The sequence below is a fragment of the Pleurodeles waltl genome, chromosome 7 (assembly GCF_031143425.1).
Source record: "Pleurodeles waltl isolate 20211129_DDA chromosome 7, aPleWal1.hap1.20221129, whole genome shotgun sequence".
NCBI lineage: Eukaryota > Metazoa > Chordata > Amphibia > Caudata > Salamandridae > Pleurodeles > Pleurodeles waltl.
In genome coordinates, this window is record NC_090446.1 from 1,360,833,376 (window position 1) to 1,360,856,792 (window position 23,417).

At 42.2% G+C, this 23,417-nt stretch overlaps 1 protein-coding gene across 3 annotated transcripts in view; it reads right to left on the bottom strand.

The window, feature by feature from the left end:
- Window positions 1-1,835: 1,835 nt before the first annotated feature.
- The window catches only part of MYBPC2 (myosin binding protein C2), a 151,832-nt gene continuing 130,250 nt past the window's right edge, over window positions 1,836-23,417 (bottom strand). For 2 of the 3 annotated variants that reach the window (XM_069200807.1, XM_069200805.1), the window contains 5 exons: window positions 14,340-14,479; window positions 13,821-13,980; window positions 6,097-6,233; window positions 3,699-3,885; window positions 1,836-2,433 (listed from right to left, as the gene is read on the bottom strand). In XM_069200807.1, coding sequence (XP_069056908.1) covers window positions 2,423-2,433; window positions 3,699-3,885; window positions 6,097-6,233; window positions 13,821-13,980; window positions 14,340-14,479 — 635 coding nt within the window. In that variant the 3' untranslated portion in view covers window positions 1,836-2,422. The remainder of the gene's footprint in view (window positions 2,434-3,698; window positions 3,886-6,096; window positions 6,234-13,820; window positions 13,981-14,339; window positions 14,480-23,417) is intronic. The other variant, XM_069200806.1, reaches the window with a different exon arrangement.

Consider the following 23,417-nt stretch of genomic DNA (forward strand, 5'->3'; position numbering starts at 1 on the left):
GGCGGAACGAGAAAGGGACATGCCTTGTCCAAACAGACTATAGCCAGATGGATTGGCCTTGCAAACCAATTCTGTCATGCTAAAGCTGGTAAACCGCTCCACAGCAAGGTGAGAGCCCATTCTACAAGATCGGTAGCCACTTCAGCTGCACTCTTTGCTGCGGTGCCACTACATAGCATCTGCAGAGCGGGCACATGGTCCAGCCAGCATACGTTTACAAAACACTATTGTCTTGAAGAAACAAGTAACGTTGACACAGCAGTGGGACAGGCAGTACTGAGGCATCTATTTCGTTAAGCTGAGCCTCTTACACATCCCACCACCACACTCAAGGTATGTTCAATATTGTTTCTCAGTTTTGTTAATATCTAATTTTATATCACAGTGTGGTTTACTCTAATATTTTGCGTCAAGCTAGTCGTAATATCAATGCTTTTTCATATTGTGTTAACATGTTGTAGACCGCAAAACAACAACGACACATATTGTATCATCATTTTCTGCCATACAGTTTTTTCTATTATTGTTATATATATATACTAACGTGATTGAGATCACTTAGAGAATTACGATAAAATAACAGTAAAATTAATTCGCTAATTCTCAAACATTACTGCTCGTTATTCTGATTCAAGCATGGGAATCTATGAAAGATCCAATACTGGAGAAGAAAATTAGTTACTTACCTGTAACTGCAGTTCTCCAGTATTGGTATCTTTCATAGATTCACGTGCAACCCACCCTCCTCCCCTCAGAGGCTCCCCTAATATACAGATATTGAACTTCACACTTGTACTAGAAAATCGGAGGGAATTTAGCCTCTGTTGGGAGTGTTTGGGAGGGGCTGAATCCTGATTGGTTGACACTGAAGTTTGGGTCTTTTCACAAAACAAAGTGGATAGACTATAAAACAGCCTATAAGGCCTACTGAGGCCTACTGGTTTTAAACTTACTGACTTACTGCTTTATGTATTTAAACTTACCGTGAGGCTCCCACCTCGACGACAGGGATGATTCAAGCATGTGAATCTATGAAAGATACCAATACTGGAGAACTGCAGTTACAGGTAAGTAACTAGTTTTCTTATTTTGAGGGTTTCATTCTACAGTGCCCTCTAAGTAAAGCCCGCTTGTCTCTGGAAGAGACACAGATTTGACAATACTGTGTTAAGCTGTATTTTATTTGCTATCCTTCTACCTACCGCTCCCCTGGGTTGAGCCTTCTTTGCTTGCTATTGATACTGCGTGCTATCAGATCTTTCCATATAGCATAAGTTATTTGTGCTTTGTGTTAATGATTGAAGCATATCACCAGTTGAGTTTAACGCTACAGTTAAACGACGAAGATTTGAATTAAAATGTAACATTTTCTTTCATGACCGGGTTGTTGTTGGCCGAGACGCATCCTAACTTCTCTGCCCAATAAGGTGTCTATCCCCTTCTTTTGATTGTTTGAGGACCTCAAGATATGTTTTCATGCTGACAGTATTCTATGCATCTATACTCTAATCGACCTGCTTTACCTGTGCTTAGGGGTCAGGGAAGCAGGCTACCCATCTGGGCAGGGGAACTGACTGCAGATTTAGGCGAGGCAGGCCTCATGCAGACTGCCGAGAGGACAGGTATGTGAGCTTGCAGTCTGCATCTGTGTTGGGACACGTATACCTGCCTCTCTTGATGTGCTTGTCACCGACGGACAGAGTCTGTGCGCATGGCAAAGCAGATGTCACCCACCCAGGGCCACAACTCTGTGTCACCGGCATCTCTGGAAGCTGCTAGTTCTCACTGATTGAGAAAACCTTAAATGAATGAAAACTCAGGTGAGGCACAAAACGCACAGTGTTCTTCCATTTATTGCTCGAAGTTAGGCAAACGGACATGTCGAGACAAATCAGGAAATGCATAGATGGCAGGGTGGCGGTATATACGCTGACGTCATACATGAGGTGCCCAACAAAGGGAGCCAGGGATGGAGGCAAATCAAATCAATCAGTCTTCAAAATGTTTATATCCTTCTATAAGCTGCGCTTACTGTGATAGCGCAAAACATTATGATGGCATCCTTGGAAGACACATGGAAAGGCATCTAATATGTAAATAAATGGGGTGCGGGTGGTTGAGCACAATACAATGACGACAAGACGTTGTGAGCGTGAAGTGCATTCTTCAGCACTTCAGTGCCTTTGTCGGCGGCTCTCCAGCTCTGTGCATAGGACATAGGAGAAGAGGGCCTGGGTGGCTCAGATGAAGTCCTGCAAACAGGAAAGAGAAGAGTCGACCTCATAAGAGCAAGCTTTGACACAAGGATGAACTTATCACGGAAATCGATGACATGGAAATGAGAGATGAGAAATGATGAGACTCCCAGGTTGGTGATGGTGTAGTATTTACCTCTTCCTTTCGTCTTCATGGGAGGTGAAGCTTATTGGGGGACTGTGGACAGAAAAAGAAAAAAAAACAATATTTAGGAATCGCTCTTTATGCACCTCATCTGTTGACTTCTACTTTGCAAAAGAGTTTCTGATGACTTTTCTGGAATGGAGTGCCAAGAGATTTTGGGAATGGTTTTCCACTAGGGCACTCTCGCTGGTGCCACATCAATGCAATACCTGCGAAAAGAACAAGGGTATAGAATGGCATGGTATAGCTGGGTCGCTCAAGTGTTTACCTCTTATAGTCTTTCTTTTTAAAGTGATCGGTTTAAGTAAGGCTTCTTTTTCCAGTGACTGAAAGCCATGGTCACTTGGTGGTGTGCTATCAAAGACTTGAGATGAACTGAATCTATGTCCCATGCTGCAGGTGCCCGCTTACCCCAAGCTTTTTTCACATTATTGGACTCTTTGTTCCCTTTCTTGCCCTACTGCACAAATATTAAGGGCCTTATTTAGAGTTTGGGGGAGAGGGACATCGACAAAAAAGCAGAGGATGTCCTATCCTCCTTATATAGAGTGTTTCTGACATCAATCCACTCTTAAAACGGTGGACGGGACATGTGGGACTTTTTGGTGGCTATCTCTCACCCACCCAACATTAAGGAAAGCCCTAAGTAGCTACAAGGCCTGCAACCCTAACTGCCGGGTTACCTCTCAGAACGGGCACCTGACATTAGTATCCATGACTGATGAGGTTGGAATGCAGATTACACAACACCCCCACTGCATCCCATAAACGTCCTTCTCCAGAGCTACTCTGGTAAATATTGGCAGGGCTGTGGGAATAATTCTTACACTATTTCGATAGTCAGTGGTCTGTTGCTATCACACCCGCAGTTTCTTCTGTGCCAATAACGTCCATCTGCACTCAGTTCATAAAATGTGCACAATGTGATAGCATCACCCAGTTGCTGAGCATAGCTACCTGAAACTGGAATTACATGCATTCTGCCTGGAAACTCACACTTCAGACCCGTGATTTGGAGGCCAGGTTCAGAATAAGATACTTTGTGAGATACTAGCCGAAATTCGATGGACTCTGCAGACCTTCTACTGTCTACTGATATAATCATCAATGATCCCAAATAATGGCTGTTAGATCTAGTGTAGCAGAAGCCTACCTGATCTTAACTGGGTCCCTGACAGATGTGTGCATAACAATCACCCTGGAGCACTACCTTCTCAGTGCTGTGATTGGACACTAATGTTTGCAATCCAATACTAACACCCCCAATTTCATGCTTAGCACCAGTGAGCAAATCCTACCTCTCACTTCCAATTTGCAGTCCACTTCTGCCTCTCCCAGATCATTGATAGCCCTGCAGGTGTAGGTTCCTCCATCAAATGGGCTGGGCTTGCGGATATTCAAGGTTAGCACACCTTGGTTGTGTTTCATCAGGAACTTGGGGTCATCCCTGATCTCCATCTTGTTCTTCATCCAGACCACCTTGGGCTAAAAAAGGAACAAGTGGTTATGGACTGTATAATACATATAATGTACCCCATGACAGCAAACAGCATGTGCCAGCTCTCTCTGCCAGCTTTTTACAGCCTACCGTTCACCAACTGGTTGTTTCCTCTCTGTTAGCTGGACTTGACCAAGACTGTAACCACGTACAGGTCTAAGGCCTTCGTACACCCTGAGATCAATTTTCTGCCCAAACATCCACTTATTTGGCTTTGTGGGCCTAAAGTGACCTTTATACAGTTCAGTTTAACTGGAGATCAAAACAGACATTCGTCTTGCGTCAGATAAAAATAGTCACCTATGCGTGTGAGTTTAACTCTGGGGAACAAAAGTCAATTACGCTTTGGCCAATGGAGAACAAAATAGCACCCACGCTTTTTAACCTGGAGAACAAGATGATACACATGCTGTTGAATCTGAAGAACAAACAATCTTCTATGCGCATGAGTCTGAAGAACAAAACCTAGCTATATTATCCCACCTATTTTTGAAGAACTAACATTTGTTCAAGTTTGATTCCGGAGGATACAAAGTCAATCTGAATCTTAAATCCGGTTCTCATATGAAATGAAGGCTCCTCAAGGTTTTTTAGCTTAATTAGGGGGCATGAAGGGCCACATTGCCTTCCATTGACTGTCTTCCCATTTCTTTCTGTTGAGAAATACTCCCTTGTAGTAATCAGGTCAACCTCGCTATAGATACATGCCCGAACCTTGTGTGTTAATATCCTTCACCTTACTGAAAGAAACATATCTCTTCTAAATTGATACAATTAATACCTATAATTACCCACCTCCCTTCTTTTTCACACAGTCTAGGTAGATGTATAGAGAGGTCGAGAACTGGAACGTCCATGAAAGATGAAATGAGAACATTTCAGACATACAGAAGGAAAGAAAGTAATGGAAACTATCTGGGTGGAACATAAGAAGACTGTGGCAGAACACCTGAATGTCTAAACAACATGGAGAAATAAGGAAAATTATACTGAGACGAGATAGAGAATGAAACATAATGGGAAGATGAGACGATGGAATCAGGCAGGTAAGTCTTACCGAACAAGGGTAATGTTGAAAAAACATACATTTTCTTCTACTCTAATATCCTGAACTTCTCTTCCGTTTTGTTGTTAGTGAAAATTCTGTCCCTTTAAGATGTTTAGTATTGTAATCCATTTCAAGACCCATATTTTTAGAAGGTGTGGGAAGCTGAGACCGCACATCTGATTACGTTCTGGACGTTGTTTTTTTTGGTTGGTATTATTAATGATGCGCACAAAACTACCTCAGGTGACTACACTATGAGAAGTGCCGTATGACATACATTGAAATGGCGGTTAATCCCCTCTGGAGGGGGTGACACTGTAGGAAATGTTATCTAATGCTCAATTAAATGATCTTCAACCCTCCACCTCAAGGGGTGATGCTGTGAGGAAGCGCTGACTAACATACCTTCAAATAATCACTAACCTCCCACTGCAGGGATGATGCTTTGAGAAAGTGCTGTCTAATATACTTTGAAATTAATTGACCTTTAACCCTGTGATGTTATGCCTATTTGTACAATGCGCTTTTCACCCATAAGGATATGAAGGCACTTCTCAGATGGGTGGGCGGGGGTTCCCTGTGATTGTTCAGAAAAACAGATCTTCAGTTTCTTGCGGAACTCCAGAAGTGTGGAGGAGGCTCTGATGTGCTGGGGAGGTCGCTCCATGTTTTGCGGGCTATGTGTGAGAAGGTGCAACCTCCTGCTCTGTTCTTGTGTGTATGCAGGATGCATGTGTAATTTAGAGTCCAGCTGAGCAGAGGTGTCTGCATGGGTGGTGAAAGTGTATAGGGGAGCTATGGTAAATGGGGTCTATGTTGAAGTGCTTTGTATGTGCATGTAAGAAGTCTGAACTGAGTGCCTTTGTGTATAGGGAGCCAGTGGAGTTCCTTGAGGCTAGGAGTAATGTGAGTGTGGCGTGGAAGGTTAAAGACAAGACTAGTGGCGGAAAGACTTCGCTCTATCTCAGGGGATGATGCTGTGAGGAAGTGTAATCTGGTGTACCTTGAAATGATCTCCTACCCCCTGCTCATCACCTTACGAGAGTCAGAGGCCACTGATGTGGGGGTGGGAGGATCTATCTGAACTCAAATGTTCTTAACCCCACCACCTCAGGGGATTACAGTATCGGGAGGTTCTGGATTAACATACCTTTGGATGACCTCTCACTGCACAGTTAAGGGCAGTGGTGTATCCAGCAACAACAACGCGGTCCACCAAGGGTGTCAGGAACTTTGGCGGCATACTAAAGTCATGCTCCGTGAAATCTGCTGGTTTATAGACAAGACCTAGAGGGGAGAGTCGAACATGTATATGATGCATACATACAAATAATGATTACAGACCCATCATATTAATATGTGCAAATAATGTCACAGCTCTATCAAAGATTAAACATCATTGCAAGAATGCATCTGACATTACCCTGCTAACCATTATAAACACTGCACACACCATCTTAAATTCATAAACATTAACTATCCATGAAATATCATGATCCACTGTGGAGGAACTGGCACATATCTTTTCAATGGAAAAAAGAGGTCAGTCCTTGAGGAAAATTAATAGTCTGCCATTTCGTATCACCTCAAAGAAAGACGAGTTGCATAGCTGCTCCTACAGGCAAGGTTTAGAAATGTAAATATCTGAAAGCATAAGTATTCACGGTGGCTAATCAGGTGAAATTTTCTTTATACGTGTGTTTACTTGTGCAGAAGGCAACACACTGTTGTGAAAATGAGGTAGTGCTAATAATTTAAAATGTACAAGGTGGGATATTATGGATCCCCAGTTTCTTCTTCTGGAAATTTAGGAACCACTGTCTCTGGTAAATAAACATTCTAGGCCAAAGGACAGTTATTCAGGTTTCCATCATTGGATCCTTTATATGTTCACATGCTTAAATCATTCCTGGTCGTCAGGCTGAGAATATCTGGTGCATTCAAATAGCAGTGTAAAAAGGGCCATAGGCCTGAAACATTGTATATTTAGTAGCACATCCATCTAATTTGAAAGCACCCAAATTTCAGCCAATAAGGTGGAAGCCTAAGGTCTCCTACTCCCCCTAGAACACACCATAGCTCAGATTTGTAGTGCACCTCATAGGTGAGGAAGTCCCCTGACAGAGCTCTGCTTTGACCTTTCAGTGAACCTTATTTTGTTACTTTCTTAATCTGCCCTGGATTTGAACCAGCCTTATCTTCAGCACAGAAGTACTGTGAATTGTTTTTAAGAAAACTGCATACATTTCTGGGCCAGGGAGATCTTTTTTTCCTGGACAGCCAACTGTCACCATCTGTCACCATGGCTGAGGGAGGTAAGAAATCTATTTTCAAGGCTTGTTCATCCTGTTGTCTAAAAAAGATTTACATTAAAGACCCAAATTTATAGGGTACTTATTGCTTCAATCTGAAACATAAGGCATCTAAATGTGCCGTTTGTAGCAACCTTTCATTTAAAACTCTTACAAAGTGAAAAAGGAGATTGGCTTTATATCTGATGGCAAAAGAGAATAGTCTCTTTTTTAAAGGGCTGCCCCCTCTTTAGGGGAGGATTCCATTAAAAGTGCTCCTCCAAGCACCTCCACAAAGGCAGGGGAAAATACTTTTTTCAGTTTCCTGAGTTGGGCTTGTTCGGAACAGTGCTTGCAGCCCCGCTTTCTATCCTTAAACAAGGAAAAATACCTCTAAGGCTTCATCAGATTGCATTGAGGATCAACCTATAATAAGGAAGACAAAATCAACCTCGTTGATGACCTCTTTGTGTATGAGACCATCAACAACAAGACCTTCAGTGTCGAAGGAGCCCTGTAGGAAGTTGGCTCTGTATATACTATCTCAAAGTGAGAGTAACAAGGGCCCTGTGGCCAGGGAAGGTTTCTAAGGGCTGCAGCATGTATTATGCCACCCTTATGGAAAGAGCTACAAAGAAATGTAATCTTCCAATGAAGTCCACAGACCAACAAAGTTTCCTTTATTGCTTTAGGGAAAAACAAAGGAAGCCTCATAAAGCTATTCCAATTCTAGCTTTTATTTGGTTAAAAGGTCTCAAGTTAACGAAGGCTCCAACTACGGTTCCAGCAATGATTCATGCCTGGAGAAGAAATATGAACCTCCGGAGACCACTCCAGCTTGCCTTCGGACACCACACCAGAATACCAAGCTAAATTCATTTATTTCCTCAGCGGCTCAAATAAGATTTAAGGCTCCACTTTCACTGTCTTACAGAACCCCAGATAGAGATAGCATACGTATAGATAATTTAGGCAAAAAAATCTCATCTATGGCAGCAATAGCCATCAAATCAGCCAGTGCTTTGGCAATCTTAGTGTGTTATGATCGCATGATATTTCACCACTGTTTGAACTTATCCAGGAGGATGAGAGGGAGACAGCAAGAGCTAGTAAGGAGAACTCACTTCTTTCGTTATTGATGCAGCAATAGATACAGGTACAGCAATAGCTTGCAGGAAGAATAGTGTTAAGAATACTTTAGCCTACAGCCTTCCCTCCTGAGGTGCAATCAAAGATTGTGGACATGCCTTTCGATGGCCTTACTCTTTTTGGCAAGCATGTAGCTGATGCTCTTCAAGGTCTTAAAACAGATAGAGATACTGCCAGGGTTTTTGGCACCTACATTAGGGCAGATTTTTGATCTTCACATTTTCGAGCCTCAAAGATCACAGAGTTTTTTGGGGATGATTCAACTAATAGGAAAGTCAACAATTATATGATTGCCAAAGACAATCTGGATATGTCCAATGATACTCCTATAACCATGGTCAGAGGCAGCCTAATGGGAGATCATCAGGAAGAAAGAGAAGTGTGCCCTAATCATGCACCAGTGACAACCAGAAAAGAGCTTGATTCTCTTCCTTTCCCCCCTTTTCCATCTCTTCCACTGCAACTGAGGGACAGAATTTTCCTGTTTGCTCCTGCTTGGGAGGCTATAGGAAACAGACAGATGGGCAAGACAAATTGTTCTTTCAGGACATACATTGGAATGTGTTCAAAGACCCCCTGTGAACCCACCCAGGAAAGAGCATCATCTACACCTGAAGGAGCTTCAACAGGAAATCCTACTGTTCCTCAAGGGAGCTATAGAGAATATCCTCAATTCACAGAGAAACCAGGGGTTGTACTTAAGGTTTTCCTGATCAAAAAGCAAACAGGTCAGCGGAGACCAATTTGGGATCTTAGACAACTTAACAATTTCCTGAGGAAGCAATCTTTCAGGGTGCCTACCCTGCAAGACCTTCTCTTGATGCAGGGAGGGGATTTCATGATCTTCAAGATGCGTATTTTCACATACCCATTCATTGAAGACACAGAAAATATCTATGACACTTGATAGCGAGGCAGCATTATCAATTTAAGGTGCCAACTTCTGGGCTCAAAACAGCCCATTCAATTTTTACCAAACGCCTTGCTTAGTAGCTCTATTACTCAGAATGGAGTTCCCATACCTTGAAAATTGGGTCATCAATGCTCTGTCAAAGGAAGAGGTAAGAAGATCTGTGATGGCCTGGATCAATTGTTCAAGAACAGTTGATCCAGGCCATCACAGCCTGTTGAACAGGGAAAAATCTTCATTGAAGCCTTGAACAGAAATTCACTTCTTAGGTGCATTACTCGACATGCAACTGGGAAAGGATTTTCCATCTCAGAAAAGGGTGAAGAGGTTGCAAATTGTGGCAATAAACATCTTTACAAAACCATCAATAACTGTGAGACAAAACAAATCCCTACTGGGCCTGATGGCGTCATGCATAGGTCTTGCTTCTTTTTGCAGGCTCCACATGAGGCTCCACATGAGGCCTGTTCAGCAAGAACTAGACTTGCACTGGAAGCAATTTGAGGGATCTTGAGAGAAGATGATAAAAGCCACAAGGAGGCTCAAACAGGCATTGCTTTGGTGGATGCTTCTAGCAAATCTAAACATAGGACTGTCTTTCCTAATTGTGTCAAAAAGGATATTTACAACAGATGCATCCATGGATGGATCTGGAGCTCACTTGCCGGAGCTCTCAACCACGGGCCTATGGTCCATCATATCAATGTGTTGGAACTATGTGGTTTTTTACTAGGCCTGCAGGCATTTCTTCCCAGGCTAATAGGTCAGCCAGTCTTAGTCAGACCAGACACCACAACATCTATGTTCTATATAGCCAAACAAGGAGGAGCTCCATCCCGATCCTTCTCAGAAGAGGCTGAACAGCTCTAAAATTGGGTCATTTCTCACAAGATTGACATCTCTGTGGAACAATTGCCAGAACGATCAAGTCGATACACTTATTTGGCAGATGTCAGATTGTCACAAGTGAGAGCTAAAACAGAAGCAGATGGATTACATTTTCGATCAAAGAAGGTCACCCTACAATAGATCTGTTTGCCACTCCGAACAACAGGAAATCCCTGTGCTTCTCAAACAGGTTCTGGCATCCAGGAACAATTCGCATCACCCTTTCCAATCAGTTGGTCCAAGATATTTGCCTGCACCTTTCCTCCTTTTCTCCTGATCCCCACAGTACTGAGGAAGGTGAAGATAGATCATTACATTCTGATCCTCATTGCTCTGGCGTGGCCATGCCAATATTGGTACAGCGAACTGCTGCAGTTCTCAGCACATCCAGTCGTTCCTCTGAAAGTGCCTCCCAGGATTCTTTCCAGCCATTACAGAGAGATTCTCCATCACAATCCCAAGTCTCTGAACTTGACAGCATGGTACTTGACCACCTAGATTTTGGCCATTTGGATCTGTCTCAAGAATGTAGAAAAATGTTGGCTCATGCTCCAGTAACCACAAAACCTACAACGCCATGTGGAAGCATTGCTGTATATGGTAGAGGAATACTGATCATCATCCACTGAAAATTAAACCTCATCAAATCCTTTAGTATTTGTAGCACCTAATGAACAATGGGCTGAAATAATCTTCAGTCAGGGTCCATCTAGCTGCAATTTCGAGAATTGAGTGGTCAACATCACTCTGTTCTCTCAAAGAATCATAAAGCAGTTCATGAAAGTACTTTTTATAGCCTTTCCACCACTTCGACATTCACCACTTCCATGGGAACTTAATACTGTTCTCAGCCAGTTGATGCTACCTCCTTTCTAACCATACATAAGGCACATTTACAGTTTGTCTCATAGAAGACAGTACTAGCATTAACATCTTTGAGGAAAGTGGGAGAGATTCAAGTGTTTACCATCAAGGAAACTTTCCTTAGGTTTGCAAAGGACAAAATGATCTTGAGAACCAACCAGTTATACCTAAGGTTCCTACAGACTTTCATTTGAATGAACATGTCATTCTTCAATCTTTCTTCCCAAAATCCATCTGTGCCAGCAGAAAGATTGCTATATTCATTGGACCTGCATAGGTACTTCAGGTTCTACACAGACGAAAAAAAGGGCATAGGTACTTCACACCATTGTTTGTATGTTTTGGACAACCAAGACTAAGTCATCCCCTGTCAAAGCAGGGAGCAGCTCCTTGGCTCTCAGCCTATATTTCCTTCTGTTGTGCCAAGGCCAAGTGCCCACTCCAGGGAATAGTAAGTGTGTATTTACCCAGGAGCATAACATCAACTGCAGCACTCCATGCTTGGGTATCCTTTAGAGACATCTGCCGTGAGCTACCTGGAAGAGCCAGTACGTTTAGAAAGCACTATTGCCTAGACGTTTAGGCAGAAGCTGATGCAGCAGTGAGACAGGCGGTTCTGAGAAACCTGTTCCAAATAAAGGTGAGCCTGCTTATCGCTTTGGTTATATTGTATAATGTGCACTGCTTGCTAGTCTGAATGAAGCATGTGAATATATAAAAGTTCCAGTGTTGTAGAAGAAAATAGTTACTTACTTTTATCTTCAGTACTCCAACATTGATATATTTTGTATATTCACATGTGACCCCCATAATCCCCGGTCAGACACTCGTCTGATATTATTCTTACACTTGCGCTTTGAAATCTAAGCTATGGTGGCCTCTGGGGGAAGTAGGGGAGCTTAAACTTCCACCTCATTGACTGAAGTTTGGGTGCTTACAAATGCAGTGGACGTGCTACCTAAATGCACAATGTTTTTTCAGGCCTATGGCCATTTTACACTGTATACTGTGTGTTATATATTTTACATTGCATATTGCTATTTTAATGTACTGGGGATTCTTAGCCTAGTGACCGGGACTGATTAAAGCATGTAGATATGTAAAAGATATCAATGTAGGAGAACTAGAGTTATAAGTAAGTAACTAATTTCATACATTTAGAAGCCAGCATCATCTGTGAAGATGCAGATCACGTGTTATCTTTGTGCCGTGTGAAGGGTAGAGTATATCGTGACAGCCCTTCATGAAGGGAGACATTAGGACTCCGACTGATTGAGGGAGTAGATCAGTTAGAGAGCAGCTAGATCAGCTACAATCATTTTTCTGATCCAGTACATCAGCAGAGGATGGACGTCATCACCTCTCTGATGCAGCATTTATTTAAATCCTGGACACACAAAGCCAGTTCACTGTAAAATTTCTCTTTAACATTGTGGAGTAGGTAGTGACATATGACTTTGACCAGACACTAAACTATGGATTATATCCCCATCAGTTTCTAAGTTACTCAAAAGCAATTTGTCAGCCTTTTCTCCTTTTATGAATTTGAAATCTAAAACCTACTGTGTTGGTCTTTACTTAGTGTAATCTGATTTATATATATATATATATATATATATATATGTATATATATATATATATATATATATATATATATATATATTTCCTGTAAAACCACATTTGATGCAGTCTAGCAAGAGAAGAATTGGACAAAAGGTTGCAGTTCACATTATCATACTTGCTCGAGCATCACACATGATTGCAAGAATAAGTCTCCCATAATCAACACTGGACATGTCTGTAAAGGCTAGAGTTACACTCACAACGCTGCCCTAGTAAACACCAGGGGCCAGATGTAGCAACAAAAAAAATTTGCGAGTTGCAAAGTGCGAGTCAATGCGACTCGCAATTTGCAACTCGCAAATTGGTATGCAGTACGGTGTCTCAGACACCGACTGCAACTCGCTATGGGGTCGCAATGACCCACCTCATCAATATTCATGAGGTGGGTCGCAAATTGCGGCCCCATAGCGAGTATAGGCACTCGCAAACATGGAGGCCTGCTGTCGTCAGCAGACCTCCATGTTCGTGACTGCTTTAAATAAAGCAGTTTTTTTTTTTTTAAGTGTAGCCCGTTTTCCTTAAAGGAAAACGAGCTGCGCTTAAAAAAAAAAACGAAACCTTTAGTTTCGGTATTTTTTCAGGGCAGGGAGTGGTCCCTTGGACCACTCCCTGCCCTGAAAAAATATTTTGGGGTCCATTCACAAAGTGGAAGGGGTCCCATGGGGACCCCTTCCAAATTGCGAGTGGGTTACCATCCACTTGAAGTGGATGGTAACTGCGATACCATTTGCGACCGCGTACGCGGTCGCAAATGGTATTGCATACCACTCAGACTCGCAAATAGGAAGGGAACACCCCTTCCTATTTGCGATTCTGAAATGCATATTGCGAGTCGGTCCTGACTCGCAATATGCATTTCTGCATAGCAAAGAGGCATTTGCGCCTCGCAAACGGCGATTTTCGCCGTTTGCGAGGCGCAAATCCTTTGCTACATCTGGCCCCAGATGTGTTAGCAAAATCCATATCCCACACATGTTAATAAACCAATACACCTGTGCAAGCCACATGATAAATGCAGTCATAATCATTAGACATACACACACATATAGAATTTGTGCCACATTTGCTAATGCCATTGTTTTATACCAGATATAAAGGCATGCCGCATTTGCCATAAGCTTTTAAAGACATCACCCTTACTGTCCCCACCTGTTTTCTGGATGAAGGCAGTGTTCTTGGAAACGCCTGGGTTCTCGCTCAAGCCACACACGTTCTCGCTGTACACACGGAAGTAGTACTCGTTGCCCATGATGAGGTCTGAGATGGTACAGCGTGTCAAACGGTTGTGCTCGTACACTGTGAACCATTCCTGTAATGCAGGATGGCAGAAGAGACTAATCAGATGGAGATAGGCATTGATAGGCTGTGACAGCTGGCTTGTAATAAAATCAGGGCAAATCCTGATTGGCCAGTGCATCTAGCAGATTGATATGGCTGAGATGTAGTCCTGCTCCTTCTAGTTTCGTTCAAACGAATCAACTACTAGAAAATGTTCATAATTTACCATTAGAGGGCACATTTTGATGATGCACAGTGATGGGCATGGTAGCACATGATTTTAGAGATTGGTGAATAATGCCCAAAATAATCCATTCAGACATATCCACTCACAATGTCAGAAATATGCTACTCCGTGGGATCTCACCTAGATTTCTGGTAAGTACTCACCATGGTTTTCTTGTCTGCCTTCTGTATGGTGTATCCTGTGATCTCAGAATTGCCATTGTCTTTTGGGGGCTGCCATTCTACTAGGGCATTGAAGCCCCACACATCCTTCACTGTGACCACTTGGGCAGGGCCTGGCTTCTCTGAAAGGCAAGAACACAAAGCAAGATGAGACTAGCATTTTGGGGTGGGAGAACTCGGTGCCGAGCCAAGGTTAAAAGAGGGACTATCAAAGCAATAAAGGCAGAGATAGAGCTGTATATCCCACAGAAAACCTCACTCACCTGAAAAAGCCTATTTTTGAGAGGTTTGTGTGTGTAGTGCTGGAATCGTAAGGCCACTCTTAACTAGTTGACTGGTTAGAAACAGGGCAGGCTAGGTGGTGTATTCACCATTGATTGCTCTCTGTAAGTCTATGCTGTCCACAAAATATTTGAACCTATACCTACAACAATTTGTGACTTGATTCTAGGATGAAACTGCTAATAAGTAGCTGTTGGGAATGTTTCAATCCTTTCCAGAGAAAATGTGATACCAGATAAGATCTGAACCTTTACAGAAGGGTGACGAAAAGTACCAAATAGGTCTCCATGTTGTGCGTCTTCCATTTCATATTTGATACCCCGACTGAACATTAATGCTGAATGCCTGAGAAGAACCCCAATAGGTGAGCATGGATGATTCTTACATGGGCAGTGATGGCCTATGGCTCTGTTTTGAAGAGTGGACCTGCTCTAAGATTGCCAATTTTAATTATGCTGTAAAATAGTTTTGATTCGTTTGCAAATGTGGCTAGAGGTTATGTTGGCCTACTACTATTTCGTTCAAGATTAGCAGTGGGTGATGTTACTACTGGTCTGCAACTATATTTCCACCCGGTGCTCCACCCATTTAAAGTCCAAGTCCCAATTTTAGTGAGAGTACGACGCACAATATTGTAATTAAAAAAAATAAGTTTCACTTGTTAATTTATTGTGGTTCTGTTAACACGATTACTAGACAACCTATTCCATGTTCACCTATATAAAATGCATGCCATACAAATAATTTTCAGAGAACGTGTAACCTCAACATTAGTTAGATGCCCAAACATAGGTGTATACAGAATCATGTCAGTAAGTGTTTCACTTTGTAAGGATACCACTTTTTCTCAACTGTGAAAATATAAAAAATAAACATATTCCTTAGATAGCTTACATCAGAAAATGTTCCCATCAATGGTGTGTCTTTAAATGAAGTTGCTAGCTACTCTCACAGGTATCATTTAGTGAAAAAAATACCCCTCTCTCACTTCTGCACTCCCTCACTATTATTCCACGACAGCTGGAGTACGCAAAGTTTTACGGAGTGGTAAATTATTTGTTTAAATAGACTGTGTCATGCTTGATATGCAGATTCTGGAATAACAACTGTTGACCAATTTCATGTAACATGAAACACTACAAGTATCGATACACTACGTATATTTTATTAATTATCTCCTATAAGTTCTATGGCAGAATGAGTTCATATTTTAAATTAATGGGATACGACAGCCAGGCCCTTGGAGGGAATGCTGCAAACCACTTCTTGATTTTGGAGGTGGGCTACGGCAGGCATTCATCACGAGGCAAGCATTAGACCTCCTTACCTTCAGGAAACTTCTCAAGACCTGGCTGTTCGAGCAGTAGCAGCAGCTCCCCCCCGTCTTCTAGCCCTCCTCCTCAGCGCTTCAGGCCCGCTCGGGTGAGTAGTGCGCTTTACAAATTCCTAACTGACTGATTATCAGATCGTGTCCAATGTCAAACAATCATTGGCCTTTTTGACCTATTGACTTTGCCAATGATTTTTACCGATGTCCTGCAGCATCAGCAAAAAACAAAATGTATTTTGCCAATGTTGTACAGCATCAGCAAGAAAGAAAAAAAAAGAAAAAAACAACAGGTGCGAGGATACAGCTGCTGCTGGTGGGCGAGTCATTATCAAGGTGCGCACACGTGTGATAATGTATGCGCACACCTCAGCAATGACGCGGGCCATTTTTTTTTCTTATTGATACAAAATGTTGAATGACATTTGGATCAATAAATTGAAAATAATTACATTTTGGTTGCACAACAGCGCTTTTTACACTGTGAAAGGTCAGACTGCAACTGTCAGCTGCCTAGCCCTCCAAACAAAATAAACATTTAAAAAATGTTGCAGACTGCAAGGAGCAATGAAGGCGCTTCAGGATGGCCCCTGGGAAGGCCAAAGAATAAAAATATTTTTAAAAAGGCAGGGTGGGGAAGCAAAGGAGTATTTAGGGTGAAGAATAGGGAGCAAAATGGAGTGCACAGAGAAGGGGGCATTTGAGGGGGAAGCAGCACACGAGCGCTGAAAGAAAAAATATAAATAGTTCCTTGAATGTGAGCAGTGGAAGAATGCAAGTGATCCAGTCAAAAAAATGGTAAAGAGGCAATCATCCAGGATAGGGACAAACTCAAGAAGATGAAAACAAGACATCAAGTAGGAAGCAAGCAAATGAGAACGGCAATAAATGACAATAAAGATAACGAGTGTTAACCAATGGGCGGACTCTAAGCCCACTGTATGTTTTAAATATGGGCGACAATAGGATTTCTCATACAGACCGCTACAAGCTGTCTTGTAGGCAAGACATGTAAATGACCATTTCCCAAAGGATTTGCTTGCTTAATTTTTTATGAAAAGTCCTTCCTTGTAAGTTTAGGTCAATAAGGCACAGTTAATAAAATTCCAGTGTATGTGTACATTCAGTGACACAGGTAAAATAGGACAGCAAAAGTGACAGCTTTTTGGCTCTTCAGTCAGTCATATAATCTGAGTGGTTTGAGAACCTACTGCGAGGATTTGTGTCTGTCTACTTTCTGAAGTAATTAAAATGAATAGCATTCAGGTGAGTAGTAATACTTATTATTAAAGTGACATAATATAATTATGTGCCTAGGGCGTGCAATATATGTGAAAATGGCTCTATGAAGTATCACCTAAATCTGTGTGGTGAAGGCACGGTGTCATGATGGAATACTCCTGCATTCTAAATTCCACTGTGGATATTCACACCTCAGATGATTCTGCATGACAAAAAGCTGAGTAAGAAGTCATAATAGTGCAAAGAGCCAGTTAAGAGGTACCTTTAAGCTTATTTTGAAGGTGCATATTGTCTTTTTATTCTTATTTTCCCTTGCATTGTATTCCAAAAGTGCTCTTCCGCTTAATATTGATTTCCTATAACAAGGTACTACTAGTTTTTCTGTTGTGATGAGGTTCCCATGATCCTTGGAACAGGGTACCAATAGAACTCAGCTCGTTACCAATCACTCTTGTTCCTCGAAAGGCTTTACATGTCCAAATCTGAGACAATGTTATCTCCAGAGAGCAGTAGAGAGACGATCTAAGCAACGTTTTTGAGAAATGTTACAATAATAAGGCCTCCACTCAGTTAAAAACATTGTATTAGGCCCAGTAGTTTAACATAAGTGCAGCATCAGGTCCACTTGCTTTCATTTTCAGATCAGAATCCAGTATCATCACTCAGTAGTTTACTTTGGTTAATATCGAGATGCTTGTCCAGTCAATATTCAACATTTTGTGTTTTGTAGGAAGACAAGAGATAGCATTCTTGAGGATGGTATAATAATGTTGCTTTTTCACCTCTTCAGGGCCAGCCAGCTATTGTCAATTTTCCTATACACCTTCTTAAAGGTGTAAGAATAGGCTTCGCGGCCAGACAAAATTCCCCTTGGATGTCACTGATGTACATGTGACAAACCACTCCGCAAGGCATCAGAACGCTCGTAGGGTGCCTTATGTAGTCATTCGAAGGAAAGCAGTTCGTGATCATCCATGCAACACATGGTTCAAAGAGGTTCTCTAAGAAGGTGAGCTGTCTCCAGTACTGTCAAAGAGAAGGTTATGGTTCGTAGAATCGAATGTTGTTGAAAGGTCAAACATCAACAGAGATCCATCACTTTTATCGACCTTTTAGAATTTCTAATGGACAAAAAAAACTAAAAACTGGCAGTCTCCTAGCAAACCTGCTTCCTATATAAGTATGCTAGCAAACCTCCATTTAGAAGTGATTTAGCAGCACTATGGCAGTACCAGGATTAGCGCTAAACTGTATTAGTTTTCCGACTCCAAAGACGTTTTTGTCAACAGCGAACACGGTGATAGATTTAGAAGGTCTGAGCAATTGGCTTATCTAAGGAAGCACTTTGTAATATTTTAGGCGAGTATAGCTTGGTGATGCCACTGTTTCATTTTTCCCTCCAGAACATTCCAGCTGTACATTTCCCAGTGGAGGCTCTGATTCATTCCATTGTTTTCTGCAGGGGGGCATAGCCCATAACTCATTTTCTGGCTTGAAAGCCATGCCTGTTAACAGCCTGGACGTCTGCTTGCTGGCCTGGCTATTCCTGTTTGTTTTCCCTTTCTGCATGGATCGTCCCTCCCTTTTTATCCGTAAAAATACCTACAGACAGAGGAGTGCTGTGCAGACTGAGGCAGGAGAAGAGAAAGGGCACTGCACATACACTGGGGCTGGCCACGACACATGTGGCTCTGTGGCCAACATCCACTTGTCCAGACCGAGTCGGTCTGGTTTGTCTTCTTTTTATGGGTTGCCCACGAGTACTTCCACCTTTCAAGTTCTAGTCCTACCTCACTGTTTCACTACTTGCAGTGGAGCCATTTTTTTACCGGGACTTACTGTGGCACATTACCTGTACCATGATTTAACCATTTATTGTGTGCGCTGTGCCACAGTGAGTTCACCACATATCGGTCAGATATACTTAGAATGGATTTGGTAAAAGTGATTGCATATTGTGCACAGACTTGTACCAAATCCATTCTTTTATTGCAAACCAGCCTATGTACTAGTAGATTGGCTTCAAAAACCCAATTCATAGTGAATTGCAATAGGACCTACCTCATGAATGTCAATATTAATGAGGTAGATTACTAATTGAGACGCAGTATGAACCACAGCCATCACACGGATGGTAGCCTGCTGAGGTTAGCAGGCTCCTATGTCTGTGATTTCTTTTACATAATGAACTTTAAAAAAAGAAATGCAGCCTGTTTTCCTCAAAGGAAAAAGGGGTGTGTTTAAAAAAGAAAAGAAAATTGTAACTAACATTTATAAAAGTGAAACACTGCTTACTCCTAAAAATATGTTTTTTCAATATTCTCAGTAGGGAAGGAGTCCCATGGGGCCCCCTCCCAAATGTCAATGGCTTACCACTACATTTGTGTAGTCAGTACACATTAAAGTTTTGTGTCCGGATTTCAATTGCAAAACATCACAATTCCAAACGCTTTTTCGGAAGGAACCCCTAACCTTGCCCTTTCCAAGTACCGATTCAGTATTTGGTTGCATTTTGTGTTCTATGCATACCAAAAAGATTTTGGTGGTTGGAAATGGCTTGGATATGTGAATCGGATATTTTGTGGATCAAAAAAGCGTTGTAAATCTGGTCCCTAGCCTTGTGTGCCTCCGTTTTTAACAAGGGTCCTTTACCAATATCCAGGGCCTTTGGTCCCACATTTCCTTTATGCTCTATACAATTTCTTCTCCCTATACAGTTTGCACAGTGGGCAGCTCGATGGATCACATAGCCTCGCCCTGACTATATTTATACCCGGTGATGAAACTGAACCATCTGTTCAGGGTGGCTGTGCTCTTTGCCCCCAGCAGAATGTGAGGGATGGTTTATTTTAATCCCCCGTAATGCCAGGTTTAATGTGGAATTCACCCGCCCTGAATTGGTCATACAAGCTGCCTATCCTTTCTTGTCCGTCTCTTGGCGGCTGTCCCTACTTTAGTTACTGTTTTTTAATGATGTAACTCCCACTCCCACACGCTCCTGCTCTTTACACACTCTCTGCTCCCTCGCTGTGTCTCGTTTTAATCACAGAGCAGTATTACTCCTGCTCTTTACACACTCTCTGCTCCCTCGCTGTGTCTCGTTTTTATCACAGAGCAGTATTACTGTGTTTGATGATGAGCGTAAGATAAAGTTATGTAGGAACTCCCAGAAATTAAAACGTCATTTCCCCCGCGCACACCCCACCCTCAGACACTTTCCTAAGGTCTCGGGAAGGGGTACCTGAGCTCTAAGGTTGGTATCCTCTCTAAACCAGTGGTTAATTTATGTTTGTTGTTTCCGTTTCTGAGCACCGGCACTTATTTTTGAGGGCCGGGGTTTATTCTTCTGCCTCAAGCATTTGCTGCGAGCAAAATACACATATGGGACACACGGAGAAAGTAGAAAGCTGCAAGAGTGAGGTGAAGGGGCAGAGAGTGGCTTTTAATGGATTGAAGAGGCCCAAGATGGCTTCAGGATTACACCTCCTCAGTATTCTGTGCTTGCACATTTAATTGCAGCAGACGTGTGTTTAAGAGGATGGCTTTGAGCACCGGGCACATTTTTATTTACAAATTAAGCCCTGCTCTAAACCATGCTCTCTCTCTTACATTTCCACCTAAATGGATTATCATTAAAGGGGCCTCATCCATCTGGCCTGATGTCAGTCACTGCGGGAGAAAAATACATGAGGCAGCATGGCCAAAGGGAGGACTTGCTCACTCTGACATTAAGGATACCTGCTACACGAATGGTCTAAGTACAAGGGTGACCCATGTTTACCCACTCACTTCACTTCTGATAAGAAAATAATATTCCCAGCACTGATTTAAATCTCAATCATGCTTTTTAAATATGATAATCTATTAATACAAGCGAGCAATTAAGTAACATGCGATGAATGACTGTCAGATAATGGAACGACAATTCTCTAATGTTACTTCAATTTTAAGCAGCTCTAGCCAACTAGTTATAAATGTAGTTAAGCTGTAGCATATGCCAGAACTATTTTTTAACCTCCTTGGAGACTTAGGTATACATGCTTTAGTAGTAACAGAACCCTAGCTAGAGAATTTCTCTTGGACGGACTTATCATTGATGTGTTCACTGGGATTTACTATCTATAACATCCAGAGGCCGCCTCAGAGTTTGGGAAAAATCATGTAATTGTTTCACCAGGAACCCTTAAATATAGGATTACTTTCAAATATTGTCAATTTAAACTAATAGCCTCAAACAAAACATTTGTTTGCATTGCTCTGATTGATAGTCCCCAATAACCCCAAGTCGCGAACACGTGTAACAGATATTCCTCAAAGAATACATTTTGGGGCAGGTGTGAAATATCAAGTAGGATCTATTAACTTAAACAATTTTAAATTTCGGGTTTGACCTGTAAATATATACATAGGTACGTAGATTTACTTTACTTAACAACACATCTACGAACCTTGACAATATATAAATATATACATAATGTCACTGTACGTGGAGCTAGACTAAGAATAGCTAATCTATACTTATCTCCTCATGGTCCTAAATATTTTGGCTATGATACTGTGGTAAATCGATATTCCTAGCTAGATATTCCGGACTACAACCATACAATTGTTGGCCTCGCACATGTGAAGGTGGTATCAATATTTGGTCAGAAAATTGCTACCAAATATGATTCATTGCCATCACAGAGATGGTGGCCTGTTGGGGTGAGCAGACCATGTCAGTCATTGCTTTTAAATAAAGCAATCTGTTTTTTCTGAACGTCAAAGGAAAATGGGCTGCTCTTAAAAGAATGTAAACTTTGAACATTATTTTTAAGAATAGGCAGAGGTCCCAAGAACTACTGCCTATTCCTAAAATATGTGTTTTCGACCGTTCACAAGGACAACTCCTTTCAGTTTGCGAATAGGCTAACACTACCTTTCAGTCAGCAAAATACTAATGTTTTGTGACTAGATTTTGATTACAAAACATTAATACATGCCATAAGTATTCAGTATTTGCAAGGTGTGTCCTAAACATGCCTCTTCCAAATACTGATTCGGTATGGTTTCCTAAACTACTCAGTTGCCTGTTACTGAATCACTGAATCGGTATAGTACATAACCAAAAAAAGATTTACAGTTTGCAAACGCTGCCATTTACCAACTCGCAGGGATTGTGACCAGTGAATGCATTTGTAGATCTGCCCCTACTCTTTTAACGCCTCCCTAATCCTGCCCAGGAACTTGTCTTCGAGACAGTTCTCCAGTTACGTCATTCTGATAGTATGCGTTTTTAAGATGTCCTCGAAACCTGGGATGCTAGCTTTTTTGAGGCACCTTGCCATTTGTTTCTTAATTCTACTGTCGAAGTGTCTTTCGAAATACTTCATACATTGAGACTTAATGATTGCAGCAGGGATTCTTTGTTTGAGTGTCACTGATTACGCCCCCTTCCTCCCCCCTCCGAAACCCTAAACTGAAGTCTGTCCTGTGGTACAGTTGGTATTTTGGTCACAATCCTCATACCCTCGTAGCTGACCACACCATTGGGCGCATGAGTTGGACCCGAAAATGCATTTGTGTCAGTTGGGTGAGTCCTGTCCCTTGCTCACTTCTCACATCCAGTGCCCTAATCCAACGGAACCAGGTTGTGTCCAGAATGGAATACGGCCCCTGCCGAGGACAGACAAGCCCTGGCCAATACATCGTAAGACCCAAAACCACACTGTAAATGGGGAAATCTGAACCGAGATCCTCCACTGCAGGACTGTGGGATCCCGCAGTCAGCAGTGGGCAGGGTTAATTGACCTACCGCTGATTTGTCTCCACAGTAGTAGCTGTGTAATCACAACAGACACAACCCGGACCAACTATTTCAAACTCCTACTCATCATGTCCCACAACCCTGCACACTTAGCACCTTCTCCCTCACCACGGCCCCCCCTGCGCACCGCGCCAACCCTACAGGATTCTGATGAACCCCTCCTTTCAGATACCAGGCCAATGTTTTGACCCTAGCAGCAAATTCAAAAATAGGCCTCCTAATGGCTGCATTACAGAGGATTATGGGCTGAAGAAAAACCCACAGAGGAAATCTGTAGTTTCCCATCTAATAGAATTAACACAGGCTCATTTGGGTGAACTTTCCTATCCAAGGGCCTTGTGAATTAGCGCTGCTTAGCAGCTCAGCAGGTGCAGCCCGTGCAGGGAAATGCTTAGCTGAGACA